Source organism: Talpa occidentalis, unplaced genomic scaffold, assembly GCF_014898055.3.
Source record: "Talpa occidentalis isolate TD23 unplaced genomic scaffold, MPIMG_talOcc4v2.1 talOcc4.7, whole genome shotgun sequence".
Lineage (NCBI taxonomy): Eukaryota > Metazoa > Chordata > Mammalia > Eulipotyphla > Talpidae > Talpa > Talpa occidentalis.
The window spans coordinates 87,566,367-87,588,175 of NW_023605083.1; the positions used below are offsets into that span (position 1 = coordinate 87,566,367).

General features: G+C 40.6%; 2 protein-coding genes across 8 annotated transcripts in view; both read left to right on the top strand.

Moving 5' to 3' along the window:
* LOC119232357 (olfactory receptor 1P1-like) overlaps positions 1–21,809 on the top strand; it is a 251,030-nt gene that overhangs the window by 167,276 nt on the left and 61,945 nt on the right. For 4 of the 7 annotated variants that reach the window (XR_008549515.1, XR_005122053.2, XR_008549514.1 and 1 more), the window contains exons 8-9: positions 14,136–14,347; positions 18,076–19,193. Coding sequence is in view for 1 of the 7 variants with exons in the window: in XM_054688974.1 (XP_054544949.1) it covers positions 18,200–19,174 (975 nt within the window). In the remaining 6 variants the exon portion in view is untranslated. Of the gene's footprint in view, positions 1–11,996; positions 12,020–12,763; positions 12,840–14,135; positions 14,348–18,075; positions 19,194–19,869; positions 20,392–21,809 lie in introns of those variants that run through there. The other 3 variants (XM_054688974.1, XR_008549518.1, XR_008549517.1) reach the window with 3 other exon arrangements.
* On the top strand, positions 4,806–5,759 carry LOC119232358 (olfactory receptor 1P1-like). Its single transcript, XM_037494354.1, has one exon. It carries the CDS (start codon positions 4,806–4,808, stop codon positions 5,757–5,759), a length of 954 nt encoding a protein of 317 aa, XP_037350251.1.

Genomic DNA, 21,809 nt, shown 5'->3' on the forward strand with positions numbered 1-21,809 from the left:
TATGGATTATGCTGAGTTTGACAAAAGCTTTACAAAGTGCCTTTGTATGTTACATACCATTGTTTCCTAGCTGTCTTCAGTATTTTTCTATATTGTTCACTTTTGGTAATTTAATGACGATTTTTCTTGGTTTATGTTGTTTCACCTTTAGAAATTTCCATGTCTGTAATTTCTTGGACATCCATGATTAGTTCTTTATGCTGGGGAATTTCGTTTCTTTTCTTTTTTTTTTTTTTGTGGGACCCTCGCTGGCCGCCGGGGAATGAACCAGCACTGCAGAGGCTGTGGGCAGCCTTGCAGCCCAGCGCTCAACCGCTGCACCACCAGGGGAGGCCCGAATTTCTCTCTCTCTTTTTTTTTAAGATTTATTTATTTATTTATTTAAAGATTTATTTATTTAAAGATTTATTTATTTATACAAGCACTGGGTACAGTCAGAAGTGCGGGAGGGTGAGAGAATTCACCAGAGCCAGAGCAGGGAGCAGAACAGGCAGACCGACGAAATACACTGCTAAGGGGAGCAGGGAGCAGCAGGAGAGGTTTGCAAGCCTTGCGGGACCCTTGCCCTGCGGCCTGGGATCGAACTGGCGCTGCAGAGGCTGCGGGCATCTTCGCAGCCCAGCGCTCAACCACTGCGCGACCAGGGGAGGCCTGATTTATTTGTTTTTATACAAGAACTGGGGTACAGGTCAGAGGCATGGGAGGGTTAGAGGATTCACCAGAGACAGAGAGGGAGCAGAACAACAGGAGGACTGAAATACACTGCTGAGGGGAGCCAGCGGTTGAGACAGGAGAGGTCTGCCCTGCCATGTGGGTTTCTCCCTGGCTGGCTGGGAATTGAACCCGTGCTGCAGAGGCTGCAAACAGCTTCACAGCGCTGTGCTCAACCCGCTGCGCCACCAGGGGGGCGGTCCTATGCTTGGGAATTTCTAAGCTATTATTTCTTTGAATAGGATCTCTGTTTCCTTCTCTCTTTTCATCTTTTGGGGTATTCTTTGTCTTTATGTTTCCTTTTTTACTGGAGTTTGACATTTCACAGTTTTTTCTTAACTCTAATTTCTTCTGTTCTACTTGAGTTATTTGTACATTTTTTTATCTTATAAATGTACAAATATATAATTCTTTCCTCAGAAAGATGAAGCCTACTTAATATATTTTCCATAGTTGTCTTAAGGGCTTTCATTATATCCCTAATATCTGGCATTTCTCTGTGACTCATTTCATAATCTCAATTTCTTGATGAAGAACTTCTATTCCTCTGTTCTGACATCCTTAACCTGCTTTTATGTAGTTAACTGCGAATCTCAAGTGTACTGATTTTATTCATGATATTTCTTCTAAATATTGTCTATTCCTCCAATTCATTAATTTTGGTCTCTGGAACATAATCCTTTTTCAATATCTCCTATCCTGTATTCCCTAGGTCGAGCTTTTCTTAACGATGTCCTACGTTTTTCTCTCAGTAGGTGGAGCTGTGACTTTAGTTTAGTTTAGTTTAGTTTTGTTTTTTTGTCTGTTTTTCAAGGTAGTTGGAAGGGGCCAGTGTGGTATAGTGGGAGTCCAAAATGAGAGACTCGAGTCACTCTTGTGGTGAGGGACAGCAAGCCCAGGCTGAGAAACCCTGTTGCTTTCCCTGTTTGCTGCTTCTGTCTCTGCAACCAGAATCAGCTCCAACCTGTTCCTGGAGTCAGCTTCCCAGCTTCTGCCTCAGAATTTTGGGTCTCTGTGGGTTTCACTCCAGCTTCACTATCCTTCAGTTCCAGAATGGCTTTGGGATAGTGCTCAGCTGCCCATGGGTGTAATTATCAGTTAGATCCTTGGGGACTGAACACTCAGTCCTGGGGCTCAGTCAGGAAGCGGCAGGTTACTTCATGCTCACTGTGGAGGTCACCTAAGCCAGCCTCAGTGCAACAGAGCATGCATATGCTCTCCTCTAGTTTGTTCCTCTACCAGGATTGACCATCCCAGTGGCCATAGCTCCCCTTCCCTCTCTCCTCTTCAACATCTTAGCAAGCAACCAAGCCCATGTCAGGGGAAAAAAAAAGTGTGGGTCAATCCAGGTGATGACAGGAGATGACCTGGTAAGACTTACATATGGGCAATAATTAATTTCTTGTTGTTCTTAGAGGACAAGCTTGCCTAAAGTCAAGTACTCCCCCATGTTGTGGCTCCTCCTAGTCAAGATTGCCATTTTGACACTGTTATTTCTTTCAGTTGATAAAACAATATCTTTTCATCTATTTTGTCTTCATGTCTTTTAACAAAGTCTCACAGTTTTCAGTATACTGGTCCTTCACGTCCTTGGTTAATTTATTCATAAGTTTTTTTTTTTTCAATGAAATAGTAAAGGGGATTGTTTTCTTAAATTTATGCTTCTGCTAAATCACTGTTTACTTATAGAATTACAATATATTTTTATATATTTGTACTTTTACACTTTGCTGTATTTGTTTATAATTTCTAATAGTTTTTAATTGAGACTGGAGGATGTTCTTAGTATATTATCAGGACATATACAGATAATAACTTTATTTCTTACCTTATCATTTGGATACCTTTTATTTCTTCTTCTTGCCTAATTGCTCTGACTGGGACTTCCAATATTATGTTCAATACCAGTGGTTATAATGAACATTTTTTTTCTAATTCCTGGTCTTAAGGAAAACTTTATAGTTGTTTACCTCTGAATAGGATGCCAATTATAGATTTGTCAGATGCAGTCTTTATTGTGTTGGTGCACATTCTTTCTCTACCCATTTTATAGAGTGATTTATCTCTCTTATAGATCCTAATGATCATGGTGTATGATAACTTTAATATATTATTGAATTTAGTGTGCTAGTATTTTGTTGAAGATATTTGAATATGCTCATCAGAGATATTGGTCTATAGTTTTCTTTTTTCATTATGCCCTTTTCTGACTTTGGTTTCAAGGTAATATTGGACTCAGAAAACGTAGTTGGAAGTGTTCCTTTGCTTCAATTTCTGAAAATTTTGAAAGAATAAGTATTAGCTATTCTTTGACAAATTGGTGGAATTCATTAATGAAGCTGTTTGGTCCTGGGCTCTTTATTTGGGAAGAGACTTTGGATTATTGTTTCCATAACTTTTTAACTCAAATTTGGTCTATTCAGATTTTCTATTTCTTCCTGATTCTGATTTGAATCAGGAATGCAGATTGTTAGAATTGTTCATTTCTTCCTGATTATCTAATTTGTTTTCATATATGTTTTCATTTCATAGTACTCTCTCATGATCCTTTGTATTTCTCTTCTGTCCTACCTTCAATACTTTTTTTTTTAACTTTTGTTTTCTTTCTTACTTTCAAACCCTTGTGTGGAGGGCTGACTTTTATACAATACGTAAAGATCCTGCTCTGATACCTGCCAAACCCCATAAACAGATCCTCAAAGAATGGTTTAGCGCCAGGCATTCCACAAACATGTGTGGTGCATGACGGGAGATGGGGCGCCCTGTATGCTGAAGAGGTGGCTCTAGGTTCTGGCACCTGGCACCCTGGCCCTACACATGGTGGGCAGGAAACTCTTTTGATTTTAATTTTATGTATTTGAGGTTTATCTCGTTTTTCTTTGTGAGTCTTATGAAAAGTTTGTCGTTTTGTTCATCTTTTCTAGGAACCAGTTCTTGGTTTCATTCTTCATTGCTTGAAAAATTGTCACAATATATCTTTCCAAAATAACTGCTTAAGAACTTATTTCTGGCACAATGATAATGTGAAACTATGTCTGAAAGTCAATACAAGTCAGAACAGGTAAAGCATGGCACCTGAGACAGCATCAGGTAGAGAACCCTTGCCAGATTAAATAAACTGTAGAAAGTGAAAGTAAGTGAGCTAATTAGAGAATAAAACGGAGAACTTGAGCCCAGGAACAACCTCCAGAAACAACCCCCAGTTACTGTTGGGAAAGCTGTGTGAATTCTGAGCTTTTCAACAAGCATTATACATAGTGTGCAAGATGGTTACACGAAACATTCCAAGGATTTCTACAAAGAAAATCTGGGTAGGGATTTAATAAATACATCTATCTGATGTTTCCTATGCTTTGAGGAAAACAAAGAGAGAGAGGGTTGTAAATTTTCCCATATTTAGAGCATAATGTTCTGAGAACTGAGAGTGCTAGCAATGTCATAAATATTGGAGTTGACATTCTTTGAAGTTACTAGTTTGTCTGAAGGAGAGAGTTTTCAAATGTTATTTTCCTACAGAAATAGTGTTTAATCAAAAGTAACCTCTTCTCAGGATCAGACCATTTGCTTCCTGAAATCTTGGCTTGCACCCTTGAATTGGGATCAGAGAGTGGGTATCCACTTAATTAGAGCTTTAAGACACTGACTCAAATTTTATCAGATTTTAATAAACCATTTTAATATGAAAATTCTTAAGGTTAAGGATTTTATTGTACTATTTATCTAGAACAGTATCAGCTCCAGAGTTGGTCTTAGTATCTAAGAAACGAAATAATGAGAAATTCGTGACTCCCCTAAAAGTACAACTGAACTAACAGAAATTTAAACCTAAGAAATTTAGGAAAGGGAGTATAGAGAAATAAAAAGACTCTATTAAAAGTCTCTTAAATTGTGTTTCCATATTTCCTAGTACATTGTATTATTTACTTTATTTCAATAACTGAAAACACTGTATATATGGTTTGAGTAACAGAAATGCATAACATCCTTCTGTCTTCTCCAGATTTAAGAAAATGGCACATTTATCGACCATTTAGAGAAACATGTTCAGCATATTTTAAAGAGTCTCGGTGAAAGTCTTTCTGTGACTTTGAAACATGGCAGAAGGGAACCAGACCAGCAGCTTTGAGTTCCTCCTCTGGGGACTGTCAGATCAGCCAGAGCAGCAAAGTGCCCTCTTCCTGGTATTCCTGTGCATGTACCTGGTCACTGTGACTGGCAACCTGCTCATCATTCTGGCCATTGCCACTGACACACGTCTCCACATGCCCATGTACTTCTTCCTTGCCAGCCTGTCCAGTGCAGACATCCTTTTCGTCTCCACCACTGTGCCCAAGGCCCTTGTGAACATCCAGACCCAGAACAAATCTATTTCCTATGGGGGATGCCTGACCCAGCTCTACTTCTTCTTGACTTTTGGGGACATGGACAGCTTTCTCTTGGCCACAATGGCCTATGACCGCTACGTGGCTATCTGTCAACCTCTCCACTACACAATGATCATGAGTCCCCGTCGCTGTACCCTCCTAATCACTGTCTGCTGCACCCTTACAAATATTGTTGCTATTATCCAGACCTTACTCACACTTAGACTTTCCTTCTGCTCTAACAGAATTATTCCTGACTTCTACTGTGATCTACAACCCTTGATAAAGTTGGCTTGCTCTGACACCAAGGTCAATGATCTTTCACTCCTCTTGCTTGGGGGAACAGCCATTTTAGTCCCCTTTACACTCATCCTGATCTCTTATATCCGCATTGTTACAGCCATTCTCAGGCTCCCCTCTGCCCAGGGGAGGCGCAAGGCCTTCTCTACCTGTGGGTCTCATCTTGCTGTTGTTGCCCTGTTCTTTGGAACAGTGATCAGGGCTTATCTGTGCCCCTCAACCTCTTCCTCCAACTCAGTGGAAAAGAATACAGCAGCTGCTGTGATGTACACAGTGGTGACTCCCCTGCTGAACCCCTTCATTTACAGCCTGCGGAACAAGGACATGAAGGGAGCTCTAGGGGTTCTTCTCAAGGGAAAAGTCTCCTTCTTGAGGGGGCAGTAACTTCTGCAGAAAAACTACGGGTGTGTTCTGTGCCATCAGTGAGAAACTTTAGAGAAATTTTTTTCTCAAGTGTCTCATTTCTGAGTCCCACTTGTGCTGTGTGCCACCCTCATCCTCGATTCCACAATATGAGTTGGTTATTTTTGAGGAAATCAAGACTTGCCTTTTGTTAATCTGTTAAGAATTGCTTGTTTACTTTAATCTGTTAGGATTTGCTTATTTATTTCATTATTTTAATTTTCCTAGTTTCATTATTTTAATTTTCCTAGTTTTATTTTACTTGAAATAACTTTTACAAGGAGAAATGTCTTGTGCAATATTCAAAATCTAAAAGTTTAGTTTTAATGCTCAGTCATTAAGGTCAATGAAAATGTCCTAATGATCAAAATGTTAGCAAATAAGTTCAATATTTGATGGCAGATAGTTTACAACTATAAGTGGAAAGTATATTTTTCCTATAATAATAGGAAGTTATGTAAACAGTTATAGTCTCAACATTATCATTCAAAAATCTTTGCAAACATTAAAAGAAGGCTCTCAATAATACAGGTATGTTTATTTTCAATAAATCTGTAATGAAAAGATAAGTCAATGAATTCCATATTATGGCACAAGTGTCTTCTTTCTTATCTGCCTGACTCATGACTGATTATGAATGCTGATTGTCACATTCAGTAAAGGAAACTTGTGTCTTCTCAACCTTCTTTGTGTTGAATGTGTGACTCCTGCTTCAATAAAGACTAAAATATACTTAGGGTATATTTATTTGCAATAGTGAAGATATGGGAAACAAACTAAAGTCCATTGATGGGTGAATGAGTACAAAAGATGTGATACAGACACACATACACACTCACAATGAAATAGTTGTCAGTCATAATAAATTGAAAATTTTCCATTTGTGGCAATTTATGAATGAAACTTAAGGATCTTGGGCTAAGTGAATTAAGTCAGATAGAGAATGTACTTCCGCTCCTTTGTGGAATATAGAGAAAGCAAAAGATCAAACAAAACTGAAAGGAAACAAATTTTTAGAGGACATATGCATTGCTACCAGATGAATATGGAGGGTGACATAGGTAAATGGGGTGAAGAGGGTCAGTTGCATGGTGATCTATGGAAAGTAGACTTTAGATGGTGGTCATGAGGTAGTGTGTACATATGTAGAATTATAATCCTGTAAATATGAAGCTACTACAAATTCATAAATTGATCTTACCTCAATAAATGTATTTTATAAAGATAATTAGTACTTAAGATTTTTATTTATAGAGTATAAAATTCACAATTCCATACCAAGGCTGAAAATGAATGCAAAATCGTTTTCTAGGGTGAGAGCGTGGAACAAACTCATTGAAGAGCTTCATGAGGAAATTCTCTGGCTTGTTATCCAGGAAGCTAGATACTAACAAAAATACCTCCAACCAATTTAGATGAGTCTACTCTTCTCTTCTGTGAAGTGAAGTTTTGATATTTGAGCTTCCCACCTAAGTGGGAATTTGTGTGGAAAATGACAATGGTTCAGCAATTATGAGAGAGGAATGCCCCAAATTGTAGCTTTAAAAAAGTGAGACATGGAGGGCCTCCCCGGTGGCGCAGCGGTTGAGCGCTGGGTTGCGAAGCTGCCCGCGGCCTTGGAGGCGCCGGTTCGATCCCCAGCTGCTCCCCGGCCACCAGGAGGAGGGTCCCACATGGCGCGCAGACCTCTCCTGCCGCCCGCTGCTCCCCTCAGCAGTGTACTTTGGTCCTTCTGCCTGCTCTGCTCCCCGCTCTGGCTCTGGTGAATTCTCTCACCCTCCCGCGCTTCTGACTGTACCCAGTGCATGTATAAACAAAACAAACAAACAAATAAATAAAACATGCCTCTATTAAAAAAAAAAAAAAAGTGAGACATGGAGCCTCCCTGGTGGCGCAAGGGGTTAAGCATAGCACTATGAAGCAATCCGCAGCCTCTGCAGCACGAGTTCAATCCCCGGCCAGTCAGGGAGCAACCCACGTGGCACAGCAGACCTCTCCTGACATGCCTGCTGCTCTCCTCAGCAGTGTATTTCAGTCTGCCTGTTCTGTTCCCCATTGTCTCTGGTGAATACCCCTCACCCCCCCGCATCTCTGGCCTGTATGCCAGCTCTGGTATGCATAAATAAATAAATCTTTTTTTAAAAAAAAAGTGAGACATTGGCGATGTCACCGAAATGGCCACAAAGGAGCTTCTTTGTTTCAATCCAAGAGGGATACCTAACAGTTAACCAGAGAGACAATACACCCAGAGTGCGGAGGTTGGGGTGAACCTAGAGTCCTCTTTGGACCTCAGAGACCAACACAGACTGCACAGAGCAGATCCAGAGGGAGCCACATATTATTGAAAAGGAGGTGTGTGGAAAGAAAAGCCCCAAGGCTATGGACTGCTGTGTGAGACATGGAGGGCGGGGCCTCCTTTATAGACAGGGTCCCAGGAGAGGGGAGAGTGAAATGTTATGAAAGCTCACACCCTTGATTATGGGAGAATGTTGGTTTGTTTTATTAACATAACATTGGTTTGCCATACTTCATAAGTTTCAGTGGCATGGCTTAAATAGCCTCAATAAAACACCTGAATAAATGCATATATATCAAACTACTTCATCTCAAAAGCTCTAGTACTATTAACCACTATCATTGACTCCCCTCTACCCATTTTGCCCTCCCTCCTTCCTTTCCCCTCTGGTAACCACCATTTTGTGGTGAGGCCAAGTCGTTTTGTTGTGTTTTGTTTATTTCTTTATATTCCACATGTTAGTGAAATCATTTAGTATTTGTCTCTCTCTGACTGAATTTGCTTAGCATAATCACCTCAGGTTCCATCTATGTTTTCACAAATGGTAAGATTCCATTGGCTTTTTTAATAGCTGAATAGTATTCCATTGCGTATATAACACACATCATGTATATAAATCTTCTTTATCCGGTCATCTGTTAATGATCATTTAGGCTGTTTCCATGCCTTGAATGTTGCAAATAGTGCTGCAAGAGCATATGCAGCCATATGGTTTTTGAATTATGTTTTCATGTGCCTTGTGTAAATACCTTGAAGTGTAATTCTATTGCATCAAGATAATGTGTCAAAAATCTCTGCAACCATTGAAAAATGCTCTCAACAATATAGGAATTTTCTTTGCTAGTTTCACTGAATTGATTTATGAACAACTGATAACAAGAAGACAAATAATTGTAAGTTAAATATTGTGTAACTAGTGTACAGTTATTCTTTAACCTTCTTCTTTATTTGTGTAAACCATGTCTGACTGTGAATACTGGTATTCACAGTTGCAGTAAAGGAATCTTGTGTCTCCTAAGGTTCCTTCTGCTCACACTTGTATCCCCCAGTTTCAACAAAAACTGAATCAAAGATCATTAGTTTATGAATTTTATTTCTATAGTAATATTCACAGATGTGTGACAACACTTAGAGTGAGTACAAAGTCATGCCTAGAGTTGAAGCCATGAGACTACATCATTGGAGAGCATTATGAGCAAAGAGCCTCAGATTGGTGCCCAGGAGTTAAGATCCTAATCTAAGGCTCTCCTCTTACTTTGTAGAAAACTAGTATTCTACAAAATAAAATTATTATTTGTCCTATTGATCTCAGATTTTGTGGGGAAAATGACTGTTTTGGTTATTGTAATAGATAAGTTCCCAAATTGTGTAGCTTTAAAACGCTGAACATTATGGATCTCTCATGACAGGTGAAAACACAGTTCTGATATTTAATGGTTGTATAATTGATCATCACGGGTTCAAATGTTTCCCTCTTGATTTACTGGTAACCTCAAAGAGCATTTCATGTCACATCTAAAGATGGCTGTTAAGCATTTGCCAGTAGATCTTCATTTCAACCAGTAGAAAAATGGAGGGGATTAACTAGATGACACAACTTTTCCCACTGAGGCCAAAATCTGGGAGAATTGCCTCTTTCATTTATATCCCATTTGGGTCACCTGCTTATAACTGAGTTTTGGATATGTATTCATGTTATTTGGTGCCCATATATCCAGCTAATAATGCATTTGTATAGAAGAAGCAAAAACCTAGCATTAGGCGGAAACCTGCCATCTCTGCTACATGGGCATCAGGATGGCAGTTAAAACCCTACCAGGTGCAGCTGATGAAAACAGGTGAACTCAGTTACTCTCCAAATCCTCAAGACTGTTGGAATATAATCTAATCAGATTTCTTCTTCCTAGTGGTCAGAACATCTTCCTGGTGGAGTGACAGCAATGGGAGTGGCTGATGATAACTGTGTGGTGATTGAAACATTCTTCTTTGGGGATAATGTTGTCTCTCTCGCTCTTCCATGCAGTCTATCTAGAGAAATGGGAGCTAGGGTAGTTCACCCATTCACACCACCGAACCGCTATGAATGATGACTGCCACTGAGTCATAAATCCTCTTTCCCTACACAGAGGATAAGCACTCCCCCTTACAGCCCTGGGAGGGAGGAGAGCAGTTGGTGACCAAAGACTGATTGACACTGAGTAGACGAGGTCGCTCCTTACTTCCAGATGGGATTGATTCAGAGCTTCCCTTAACACCAGGCTGAATTGAAGCTCACCTGCTGAGTTCATATCTCTTTTACCTCCATCTTGTCCTCCGGGAGCACTCCTATAATAAGCCACTTTCATAATTCCCTTGAATTATGTTACGTCGTTTCCAGGTTACCTGACGCAAGATGACTAATATTGCTACTATCTCTTCAAAATGGTTGTGCCAAATTAAACAGTTAATCCAAGGCCCAAACCAAAATCTGTAAAACAGAATGTCATTCCAATAGTTGAGGGAAGAGTCTCCAGGCAAGGGGCAAGCAAAGGCAAAAGCTCTGAAATGAAAGACCTTTGCAAATTCAGATATTTGAGATTGATACAATATGGCTGAAGATTGGGGAACAACAGAAAAGGATATTGGTTGAGGTTTTATAAATATGCAATAGTAAGACCAGATAAGACCTCAGAGGATATTTTCATTTTCTCTAATTGTAGTAGATTATTCTTGAAATGATTTCAATAGGAAAATATAGGGTTCAAAGTATACTTTTAGGATATTACTCTGAATTTGTGCCAAAAAAGGCTAGGAAGTGAAAGAAACAAAGTACTGGGTGTCCACACAGCAAGGAGAAGGAGTCATAAAGATTATAGTGTTAATGCAAAAAGTAAGAAGTATGAGTTCTAACACTTTGTGTATTTTCTATGACATTACAGAATACTATGAAATGTTATTTCATAGTATTTTCCTGGAGGAAGAGCACAGAAAGCATTGTTTGCAGAGATGCTGGTGAGGTAGTTCTGTGTTGGATCTCAGCTCTGATCACATGGCAGCAGCAGCTGCACTTCAAGACCAATGCTGGACACTCCCTCTAGGGAAGGCAGCTACTGGTGACCCAGGAGCCACTTTGGTCCAGGATCTAAGGTAGAGCAGCAAGCTTGTTCAGTCTGATGTTGTCTGGAGCCCACAACCCTGGTCCCCTGAGTCCCCAAGGTCCACTGACCTTAGCCCAGATGCCATTGGGGTCCTACTCTCTTCCTTCTCTATACCTCCACTCCCCCATGTTTATGGTGCCCCTCGTAAAGCATATATAAAATGGAATTTAGATTGGAACAAGCTTGGATTTATATATAGTCTACTGTTTCAAGAGTGATTAAATCCCAACAGGAAATAATTTTTTCAGAGCCCTCTTATGACTTACTTTAAAGAGTGTCACTTCATATATCAGTGGCTGATATTTCTGGATGGATAGATGTGACTCTCTGATCAAATCTTAGACACAGGCAGTTAATAATTTTACTAGAGGAAAATCCCAAATCCGAGTATTGCTGGAACACATCTTTCCCCCTTACCAGAATCTGCTCCTGAGAGAATGTATTGGTCATGGGACAATTACTGAGCTTCAGTCTCCCTCAAGACCCCAGAGAACGCTCAGGCTGTGGCTACCTGGGAAATAAATAATCACCACAATTACTTTATAGCAGGGACCGAGAATATTAGGGTCATTATTGATGCTAATGAAGAGAAACACCCTGTCTGCGCTCTGTTGCAGTTGGGGTACAAAAAGCTTGCTGGGGCAGAGGTAGGCAGCCTGTACACGAGCCTCTTACTATATTCAAAGCTTCCAAAAGGTCAGGCTCAAGTACTTAGGCAGATTATTATGTCACCTTCCTAGTGATGTAGAGGGTTGAAGAAGAGGCCATGGTCATTGGTGACGGTGACTAAGATGGACACAGGCAAGGAGGTAAGCTTCACGGTTGGGCGGGGCACAAACCAGTACAGCCCCTGGTGCTACACGGAATAATGCGCTAGGTGCAGCGAGGATATGAAGGTGAATAGACATGCTTTCATTCTTGGAAGTATTAGAATCAGCTAGAAAAGACCTAAGCACTTGACAAAGTAAAAGCAAATGTTGCCACCTGCACTGTTTGGAAGGAAGGAAGGTGGGAGTCTGAGCACCGTCCGGGATCCAGGCTCTCCTCTTTCTGGCTCAAGTGCTGCTCACCCTTCCCTCTCCCCAGCCCCCATCTGGGCTCCTGTCTGCATTTGCTGGGACTTGTTGCTGACAGCACGAAGAGCAAGCCCCTTCTGTCTCTTCTCCCTGCTCCTTCCTGCAGGGATGCTCTTGAGACACTGAGTCTCCTGGAGTCCTCCCACTACATGAATCTGTCCCTCTGTGACTACTGACCGCTAATTCCGAACGTGGTGTTAAATGGGGGCAATGAAGGTTAACATGGGAATTGTCAGAAGGTGCAGGAAGACGGAGAAGTCCTCCAAGGGATGTTTATTTTAAGATCCCAGAAATCAGAAAGACTTAATAAAAGAGAAGGGTGGGAGGCGGAGGTGCAGGGTGCTCCAGGCTGCAGGAAAGACAATTGCGAATGTCCAGAGATGAGGACAAGTGTGTGGGATTAAGGGGAGACTGTATTCAAGAGGCTGATAGCATCACAGTGATGCTAACAGAGCAGGCAGAGTGTCAGACTGATGATGCTGGTGAGTGGACAAGGCACAGGGAGACAGCAGTGTGGACAGGAAGTGATGAAGGGAACTCGGGAGACACATCTGTAAGATCCACCGCTAGAGAGGACAGAATTAGAATGGACAACCAGTTGTCCAATAGGAAGCCATCTGACACCAAACATCAGTCCTTCTTGGCCTTTCTCTCCTACTGAGCATAGGACACTGGTGCCTGGCATGAGGAGTCACCAGAGCAGAGAACAATCCAGATCCTGCTGATATATTTGCCCCAAGACCATATCAGTGTGTGGTCTTGGGGCAAATTCACTCAGCCCCTTTGAGTCTCAGCTTCCACAGTTAGCACCAGATGGTAACAATGTCTCTGGGGAGCATTCTAGGTTAGGGTGCTGAGAAGGACCCACTAAAATAAGTTCCTTTCACACTGTTCTCACTCTGTCATTTTTTTCCTCAGCTTGGAACCTCTAGCAGAAAATATTTTTTAGGAAATGCTCATTAGTCAGGCTGACAAACTTGCCCTGAACTGGACTCTCAGGTCTGGGAGAGTCAAGCATCCAACCAGGTGTGCTGGGATCTTCCCCGACCTGACGACAGGACACAACACTCAGAAGTCTGCATCCTGGTGCCTCTGTCCAGTCACTGGGGTCTAGGCTCTTTCTGTTTCAAAGCATTGTCTCCCCTCCTCCCCTCTCTCTGTCCTCTCTGCCCCTCCATGGTTACTGCCTGTCACTCCTCAGAGGTCACTCCACTCCCCGCGCCCCTCCCGCGTAATGGAAAGAGCATTGAAAGTAGAGGTGCAGTGCAGGCTGTCCACTCTGTCTTCCTTTCAGTCGGGAAGCATCTCCCCAGCTTCCTGGGGATGCGGTCCTCCCTCTTTTAGAGGTGATGGTGATGGGGACTCCGCCAAACAGAGCCTTACACCCCACAAAGGCTGGTTTTCCGTTTTACCTTGTGATGTTGCAAATTGTTACACCTTTTAACACTTTTTCAAATAGCTTTCAATTAATATTATATTGTATGCTTCTTCCTGTATTTTTTTTAAAGATTTATTTATTTTTATACAAGAACCGGGGTACAGGCCAGATGTACGGGAGGGTGAGAGGATTCACCAGAGAGATTCCATGTGGGATTCTCACCTGCCGGCCAGGATCAAACCCACACTGCAGAGGCTGCGGACAGCTTCACAGTGCAGTGCTCAACCGCCTGTGCCACCTTTTCCCTGTATTACTAAACCAACTTCAAACATCATTTTAATGAGGAATGGTTATCTTCCCCTTCTATCCATGCACACATCCCCTTACCCTCCATTCCTCTCCTCTCCTCTCCAGCCACTCTGGCCACTCTCATGTCCTGAGCATTCTGGGCCTCTTTTTGCCTCCATTCAGATGCAGCTTCCTCCAGCAAGCCCTTCCTGACCAACACAGCTGAACTAAATATCCTCTCCTATGGCTTCCAGTGTGGCCCTCTCTTCCAGGAGGCTACATGTATAAACTGAGTTTCTAGTCTGCCTCCTCCACTGTATGAGGCAAAGGTATAGTGAGTGGTGTTCAAGTCACACAGGAACTTGCTGTCATGGAGGAAAAAGGACCAAGCAAAAGTAAGTACATACAAGAGAATCTTAGTAAGTGGAGACTGCTGTGGATTTAATAACCATAATAACATGCTGGATAGTAATTTGGGTGTCAGCGTGCTGAGGCTTAAAATTTGAGACTCAGCAATTGAGTGCCACTGCATTAGTATTTCAATTGGGGAGGATTTGTATTTTTTTTTTTATTTTATGCATACAAGAACCGGGGTGTAAGCCGGAGGTTCTGGGGGGTGAGATGATTCACTAGAGATGAGTGGGGAACAAAACGGGGATTCACTGAAATGCACTGCTGAGAGGAGTAGCGGGGGAGACTGGAGAGGTCTGCTATGCCACGTGGGTTAACTCCCTGGCTGGGATGGAACTCAGGCTGCAGTGGCTGGGGATATCTTGATAGTGCTGAGACTTTAACCCTTGTGCTACCAAGGAGGTCCAGGATTTGAATTTTCATGACAGTAACTTCTTGTTAGTTAAGAACATGGTGATTGTATCTTTCCATTTTTCTTATCTTTGTTGATTTCCCTTAGTAAATATTAGGTTTTCTTCTTATGGTTTACTTTATGGACTGGTTACTGTTGCATAGGTTTGTTGTTGCTGCAATGAATTTTTTTCTCTTCCTAACTTATTTTTACTAACGTGGAGAATATCTATTATAAATGTTTACTTATCCTTTCCAGTTTTCTCTATATTAATAGTAACTATTTCCTGAGATTATTACACTGTTCCTGGCACAAATATCACTTGGTAACTTTTGTGGAATGAATGAATATCATTCTTCTAGTACTAGAAATGGCTTCTTCTCTTTCTTATGGCAAAATTCTTTGGAGAGAGAAAAAGCTTTGAAACTATTGAGATATGAGAATGATTTGCCTGGACATGGTCAAAGATAAGATCATAGGATAGTAGTCTAAGAATTTGTATTATACTAGAAAGTGAAGTTAAAATAAGATAATACAACTAACTTGGGAGTTGTTCAGGAGAGTAAGACTCATTATATGTTAATTATTATTTATAATTGTTCAGTAATTATTCAAAAATTGGACATTCCAGGAGATGACAGTCTTTCATCCTTCAAACATTACAGGCACAATCACTGCAGTATCATAAGTTTTCAAATGCAGGACTTCCATTTTAGTACAACTTGTACCAGACTCATACATATTTTGCTTCTTTTTCCCCTTGGGTGAATCTTGGTTTTCCATTATCATTTCCGTTCTTTTTCTTTTTATTTCTGTCTCACATATCTGAATTTTTGGGACTATCTTAAGTGTGTTTTATAAAACAGATGATCTTTTCTGGAGTCTCCATGTTAGCAATATCTGCACCCTATGTAGATTTTGTAAATCTATATTTTTATGCTATAGTATTTGCAAGTGCATTATAAACTTTATGACATCATATCCCTAAATATCAACTCCAAAAATATATACAGGTACATCTCTAAGAAATTATTTTCTACATGTCCTTAGTAGCATTTTCACACTAATCCAATTAATAAATGTACCTTATTATTATACACTTCCAGTGTATATTCACATTTCTTCACTATTTTGTAAATGTGTCCTTTCAACTGGTTTGTCAAGATAGGAATCTAATAGGGGATCTTGCATGTGACAGGACCATGAACCCTCTTGTATCAATAATTTATTCATCTCTACCAATCCATTTTTTCACAATAGTGACTTATTGAAGAGATTGTCCCAGTCTCCACTTTCTCAAAGTCAAGTTATTATGCGCATCACCTGGAACTGGTCAGAAATGCAGATTCTTAGGTGCTTCTGCAGTAGCACTGAATGCGAATCTGAATTGACTTGTATGACCACAATGATTATATGCACATTAATGTTTAGGAAGACTCCTGTAGGGTGTCTCACAATTATGTGTTTGGCTGTTTTGCATGATTTTCCGAGGCATACAATTTTCATTTTCTTTTGTTTTTTTAAGATTTATTTATTTATGCTTACAAGAACTTGGGTATAGGCCAGAGGTGTGGGAGGTGAGAAGATTCACCAGAAACAGAGTACGGAGCAGAACAGGCAGATCTACTGAAATACACTGCTGAGGGGAGCAGCAGGTGAGACGTGAGAGGTCTGCTGTGCCATGTGGGTTAGCTCCCTGGCCAGGGATCAAAATCATGTTTCAGTGGCTGGTGACAGTCAGATAGTGCCGAGACTTAACCCCTTGCGCCACCAGGGATGCCCATGATTTGCTTTTTCAGTAGCTAGGTGAGGGTCTTCCTGCACTTCAGGGGTGCTCACTTAAATATTAAATATTAAACCTTAAATGCTTGTTCTATTTCAGTTTAGTTGTCTTATCTCGAAAATCTACTTATACTATAGGCATAATATTGTGGATGTTTGGTGCAAGGATTTGTCTATGAAAAGATCAGTGAAGTTTTATGTAGTAAAGGATACTTGCATAGGCAGACATGTAGAACTTTACCTTTCAGAGATAGTTAGAAAACTCACCCATGTGTGATTGCCTCATTCATTATGGAGAACATTCACTCCAAACACCTGATATTTCTTTCCAAACTACCAGTCCTGGCCTCTGTACTGGTTTATTCAGTCCTGCCCAGAGTGAGTTATCTGACTGCTTTATTTTGGGCTTCAGCTTTTATTTCTCATTACAGTCAGGAAGCCCACTTTTGCTTTGATTGTCCAGATTTTATATTTTGTAAGGCTAGGCTTGTCCCCCTATGAGAGAGGTCCATGTTGTTCAACAAAGTCTATGAAAGGGGAAATAGATTTAATTAAAAAAAAACTATAAAAAATAAAAACTCAGTGACAGCTCAGGAACATTCTCTAACCTATTATTTTTTAGTAACAAAGGTGATTTCTTTTTCTCCATCTGAATGACCAACCCTAACTTGTTTCCACATATGAGGAAGGAACAGGGTTTTATGGTGCTACTCAAGCACTAACATCAAATTGGAATCAACATTAGTTGCTCCTTATTGTATACAGAATAATGTTCCAGACACTCCTCAAAATCCCCAAATTTGGCCCTCAATTCTCTTACATCTTTATCTCAGTCTACAATCCCTCCTCCACCTCATGTTCAGAGCTCCTACTCCCTATCCGTGACCTGTCCAGGCTCGACTGCCTGGCTTTTGTTCAAAACTTTGCCTCAATATGCTGCCCACCTCCACTGGCAAGATCCTGAACTACATTTAGGACTCAAAAAATCTTCCTTTTCTACTGCAGTCTGATTTTTATCAGAAGAGAGTGTATGTGTGTGTTCAGAAAACTGAAGACTTATCTTTATATATCTTTACTAAATAATTGCTTGACTGTTGTATTTGTTCCTGACAGATTGGATAATATGAAACTGTATCTTTAGAATATTGACTTTTGGTCATGATAGATTAAAACAGGTAAACACTGGCCTATGAGAATGATTTGAAGGCAGCTGCATGGGTTGAGAACACTGAATCAAAATGCTATAGTATTTTAGTATATTCAGTTATGTCTGTCCCATTGGATTTGAATTTGTCTGAGGGTAAGATTACTATTATGTTATTTACCTCACCCAGTGCCAAGTTCAGAGTTGATACTTAATATCTATGGAATTAATAAATGAAAGATTCATACTTTCCTAAAGAAAAGAAAACCACAGTACAGAAATTTGGGACAGAGAATAGTGTAAGAAATGAAACAATGACTCTATTTGAATTCTCTTTATTATTACTCTTAGCATTGCAATTAGTAGGTTTCAATAAAAATATTCAATTGTTCTAGGAGGTGATCTGTACATCTACATTGTGGTCATTCTTTCTTCTCAAGAGTATGGAGAACGACGTATTAATCCATCATTTACAGTGAAATTATTTACAGAATTTTAGTGAGTCTCAATCAAGTATCCATGTTGACTTCTGGGATTATGGAAGAAAGGAACCAGACCAGCAGTTTTGAGTTCCTCCTCTGGGGACTGTCAGATCAGCCAGAACAACAGCACATGCTCTTCCTGGTGTTCCTGTGGATGTACCTGGTCACTGTGGCTGGCAACCTGCTCATCATCCTGGCCATTGCCACCGACACACGTCTCCACATGCCCATGTACTTCTTCCTTGCCAGCCTGTCTTGTGCAGACATCCTTTTCGTCTCCACCACCGTGCCCAAGGCCCTCATGAACATCCAGACCCAGAGCAAATCTATTTCCTATGCGGGATGCCTGAGTCAGCTCTACTTCTTCTTGACTTTTGGGGACATGGACATCTTTCTCTTGGCCACAATGGCCTATGACCGCTACGTGGCCATCTGCCACCCTCTCCACTACACGATGATCATGAGTCCCCGCCGCTGCACCATCCTGATCACTGTCTGCTGGACCCTTACAAATATTGTTGCTATGGTCCAGACCTTACTCACACATCGACTTTCCTTCTGCTCTAACAGAATTATTCCTGACTTCTACTGTGATGTGGAACCCTTGATAAGGTTGTCTTGTTCTGACACTAAGATCAATGACCTTGCCGTCCTCTTGCTTGGGGGAGCAGCCAGTTTAGGTCCCTTTACATTCATCCTGATCTCTTATATCCGCATTGTTACAGCCATTCTCAGGCTCCCCTCTGCCCAGGGGAGGCGCAAGGCCTTTTCTACCTGTGGGTCGCATCTTGTTGTTGTTGCCCTGTTCTTTGGAACGGTGATCAGGGCTTATATTTTCCCCTCAACCTCTCCCTCCTCCAACTCAGTAGAAAAGAATACAGCAGCTGCTGTAATGTACACAGTGGTGACTCCTCTGCTAAATCCCTTCATTTACAGCCTGCGGAACAAGGACATGAAGGGAGCTTTGGGGAGACTTCTGAGGGGGCAAGTCCCCTTTTTGAGAGGCCAGTAACTTTGCAGAGAAACTACAGGTATGTTCTGTGTCATCAGTGAGAAACTTCAGAGTAATTTTTTTCTCAAGTGTCCTATTTCTGAATCCCACATGGGCCTTATATATCCCCATGCTCAATTCCCCAGTGTGGGTTGGTTATTTTTGAGGAGATCAAGTCTTGCATTTTGTTAATCTATTAAGAGTTGCTTATTTACTTTAGCATAATCTGTTAAGAGTTGCCTATGTATTTACTTATTTTATTTCACCTTAGTTTTATTTTACTTGAAATAACTTTTCACAAGGAGAAATGTCTTTTGCAATGTTTACATTCTTTAAGTCTGAGTAGCCTTTTAAGCTAGTTTTAAACTCAGTCGGTAAGGTCATGGAAGATGTATTAATGATCATAATGTTAGCAAGAAAGTTCAATATTGGATGGCAGATAGTTTACAACAGTAAGTGGAAAGTATATTTTTCCTATAATAATAATAATATCTAAACAGTTATAGTCTCGAAGTTATCAGTCAAAAATCCTTATAAACATTAAAAGAAGGCACTCAAAAATACAGGCATGTTTATTTTTAATAAATAGCTTTATGAGCAATATATAATGAAAAGATAAATCAATTTAAGTTCCATATTATTCTAACAATTGTTTTCTTTCTTATCTGCCCACCTCATGGCTGATTGTGAATGCTTGTTGTCACATTCACAAAAAGGAAACTTGTGTCTTCTCAACCTTCTTTTTCTTGAATGAATGAATCCTGCTTCAATAAAGACAAAAACATACTTCAGATATATTTTTGCAGTAGTGAAGATATGGGAAACAACCTCAAACTCCATTGATTGGTGAATGAGTACAAAATATGTGATACAGACACACATACACACACATAATGGAATAGTCGTCAGTCATAATAAAATGAAAATTTTCCATTTGTGACAATATGAATGAAACTTAAGGATCTTGCACTAAGTGAATTAAGTCAGATGGAGAATATATTTCCACTCATATGTGGAATACAGAAAAAGCAAAAGATCAAATAAAATAAAAGAGAAACAGATTCTTAGATAGAGGATATATGTATTGTTACCCGATGACTATGGAGGTGACACAGGTAAATTGGGTGAAGAAGGTCAGTTGCATGGTGATTTATGGAAAGTAGACTTTAGATGATGGTCATGAGTTAGTGTGTACATACATAGAATTATAATCCTGTAAATCTGAAGCTACTACAAATTCATAAATTGATCTTACCTCAATAAAAATGTGTTTTAAAAAGATAATTTGGACTTGCAATTTTTATTTATAGAGTATAAAATTCACAATTCCATACCAAGACTGAAAATGAATGCAAAATGGCTGTCAAGGGTGAGGGCATGGAACAAACTCATTGAAGAGCTTCATGAGAAAAACCTCTGGATGTTACCCAGGAAGCTACAATCAGCCAATTTAGATGAGTCTACTCTCCTCTTCTGTGAAATGAAGTTTTGGTGTTTGAGCTTCCCACCTAAGTGGAAATTTGTGTGGAAAATGACAATGGTTCAGCAATTATGAGAGAGGAATTCCCCAAATTGTAGCTTTAAAAAATGAGACATTGGCGACATTGTTGCATAAGGATGATGGAGAGGTGACCTGAGGACGACAGGGAAAAGGGCTGACAGAAACTCTGAGCAGACTCGCATGTGTCAGGATGGCAAACCACCTGGGAGGGATGCCCTGTACTTGTGCCATCCTTGGAAGTCTCCTCAGTCGTTACTTAATGCAGCAGATATTCATGAGGACAGGCATGTCCGGATAAGCCTGAGGGCTCACATACATGGCGTGCGGGGCAAGGTCTGTTTTCTCTGACTAATGATAAAACACAGATGTCCTTGTTCACAATTCCTATATAATCATGCTGAGAAAAATAAAGAATCACTGCTTGTTGCTGACAGCAGTCCCCCATCTGGTGTGTCCTTTGCAATCGAGTCCCAGGTCTCAGAGGCCCCTTGAGGCTCACAGATATCAACCAAATGGCAACAAAGGAGTTCTTTCCTTCAATCCAAGAGGGACACCTAACAGAAAGACAATACACCCAGAGTGTGGAGGTTGGGTGAACCTAGAGTCCTCTTTGGACCTCAGAGACCAACATAGATTGCATGGAGCAGATCCAGAGGGAGCCGCATTTTATTGAAAGGAAGTGTGTGAAGAGAAAAGCCTGAAGGCTGTGGACTGGGGTGTAAGACATGGAGAGGAGGGCCTCCTTGTACCAGTGTCCCCAAGGATGTGGGGACGGGGAGAGTGAAATGTTTTGAAAGCTTACACCCTTGATTATGGGAGAATGTTGGTTTGTTTTATTGACATACACTGGTTTACCATACTTTATAAGTTTCAGTGGCATAACTTAAATAGCCTCAACAAAGCACCTCAATAAATGATATATATCACACTACTTCTACCACAACAGCTCTAATACCATTCGCCACTATCGTTGATCCCCACCCTACTCATTTCTCCCACCCTCCTCCTTGCCCTTCTGGTAACAACCATTTTGTTGTGTGGCCAAGTCGTTGTGTTGTATTTTATTTATTTCTTTATATTCTACATGTTAGTGAAATCATTTGGTATTTGTCTCTCTCTGATTGAATTTGCTTAGCATAATCACCTCAGGTTCCA

Excerpts from the sequence above, each read along its gene's own strand:
- LOC119232358 (XM_037494354.1), top strand. The coding sequence starts at position 4,806 with ATGGCAGAAGGGAACCAGACCAGCAGCTTTGAGTTCCTCCTCTGGGGA.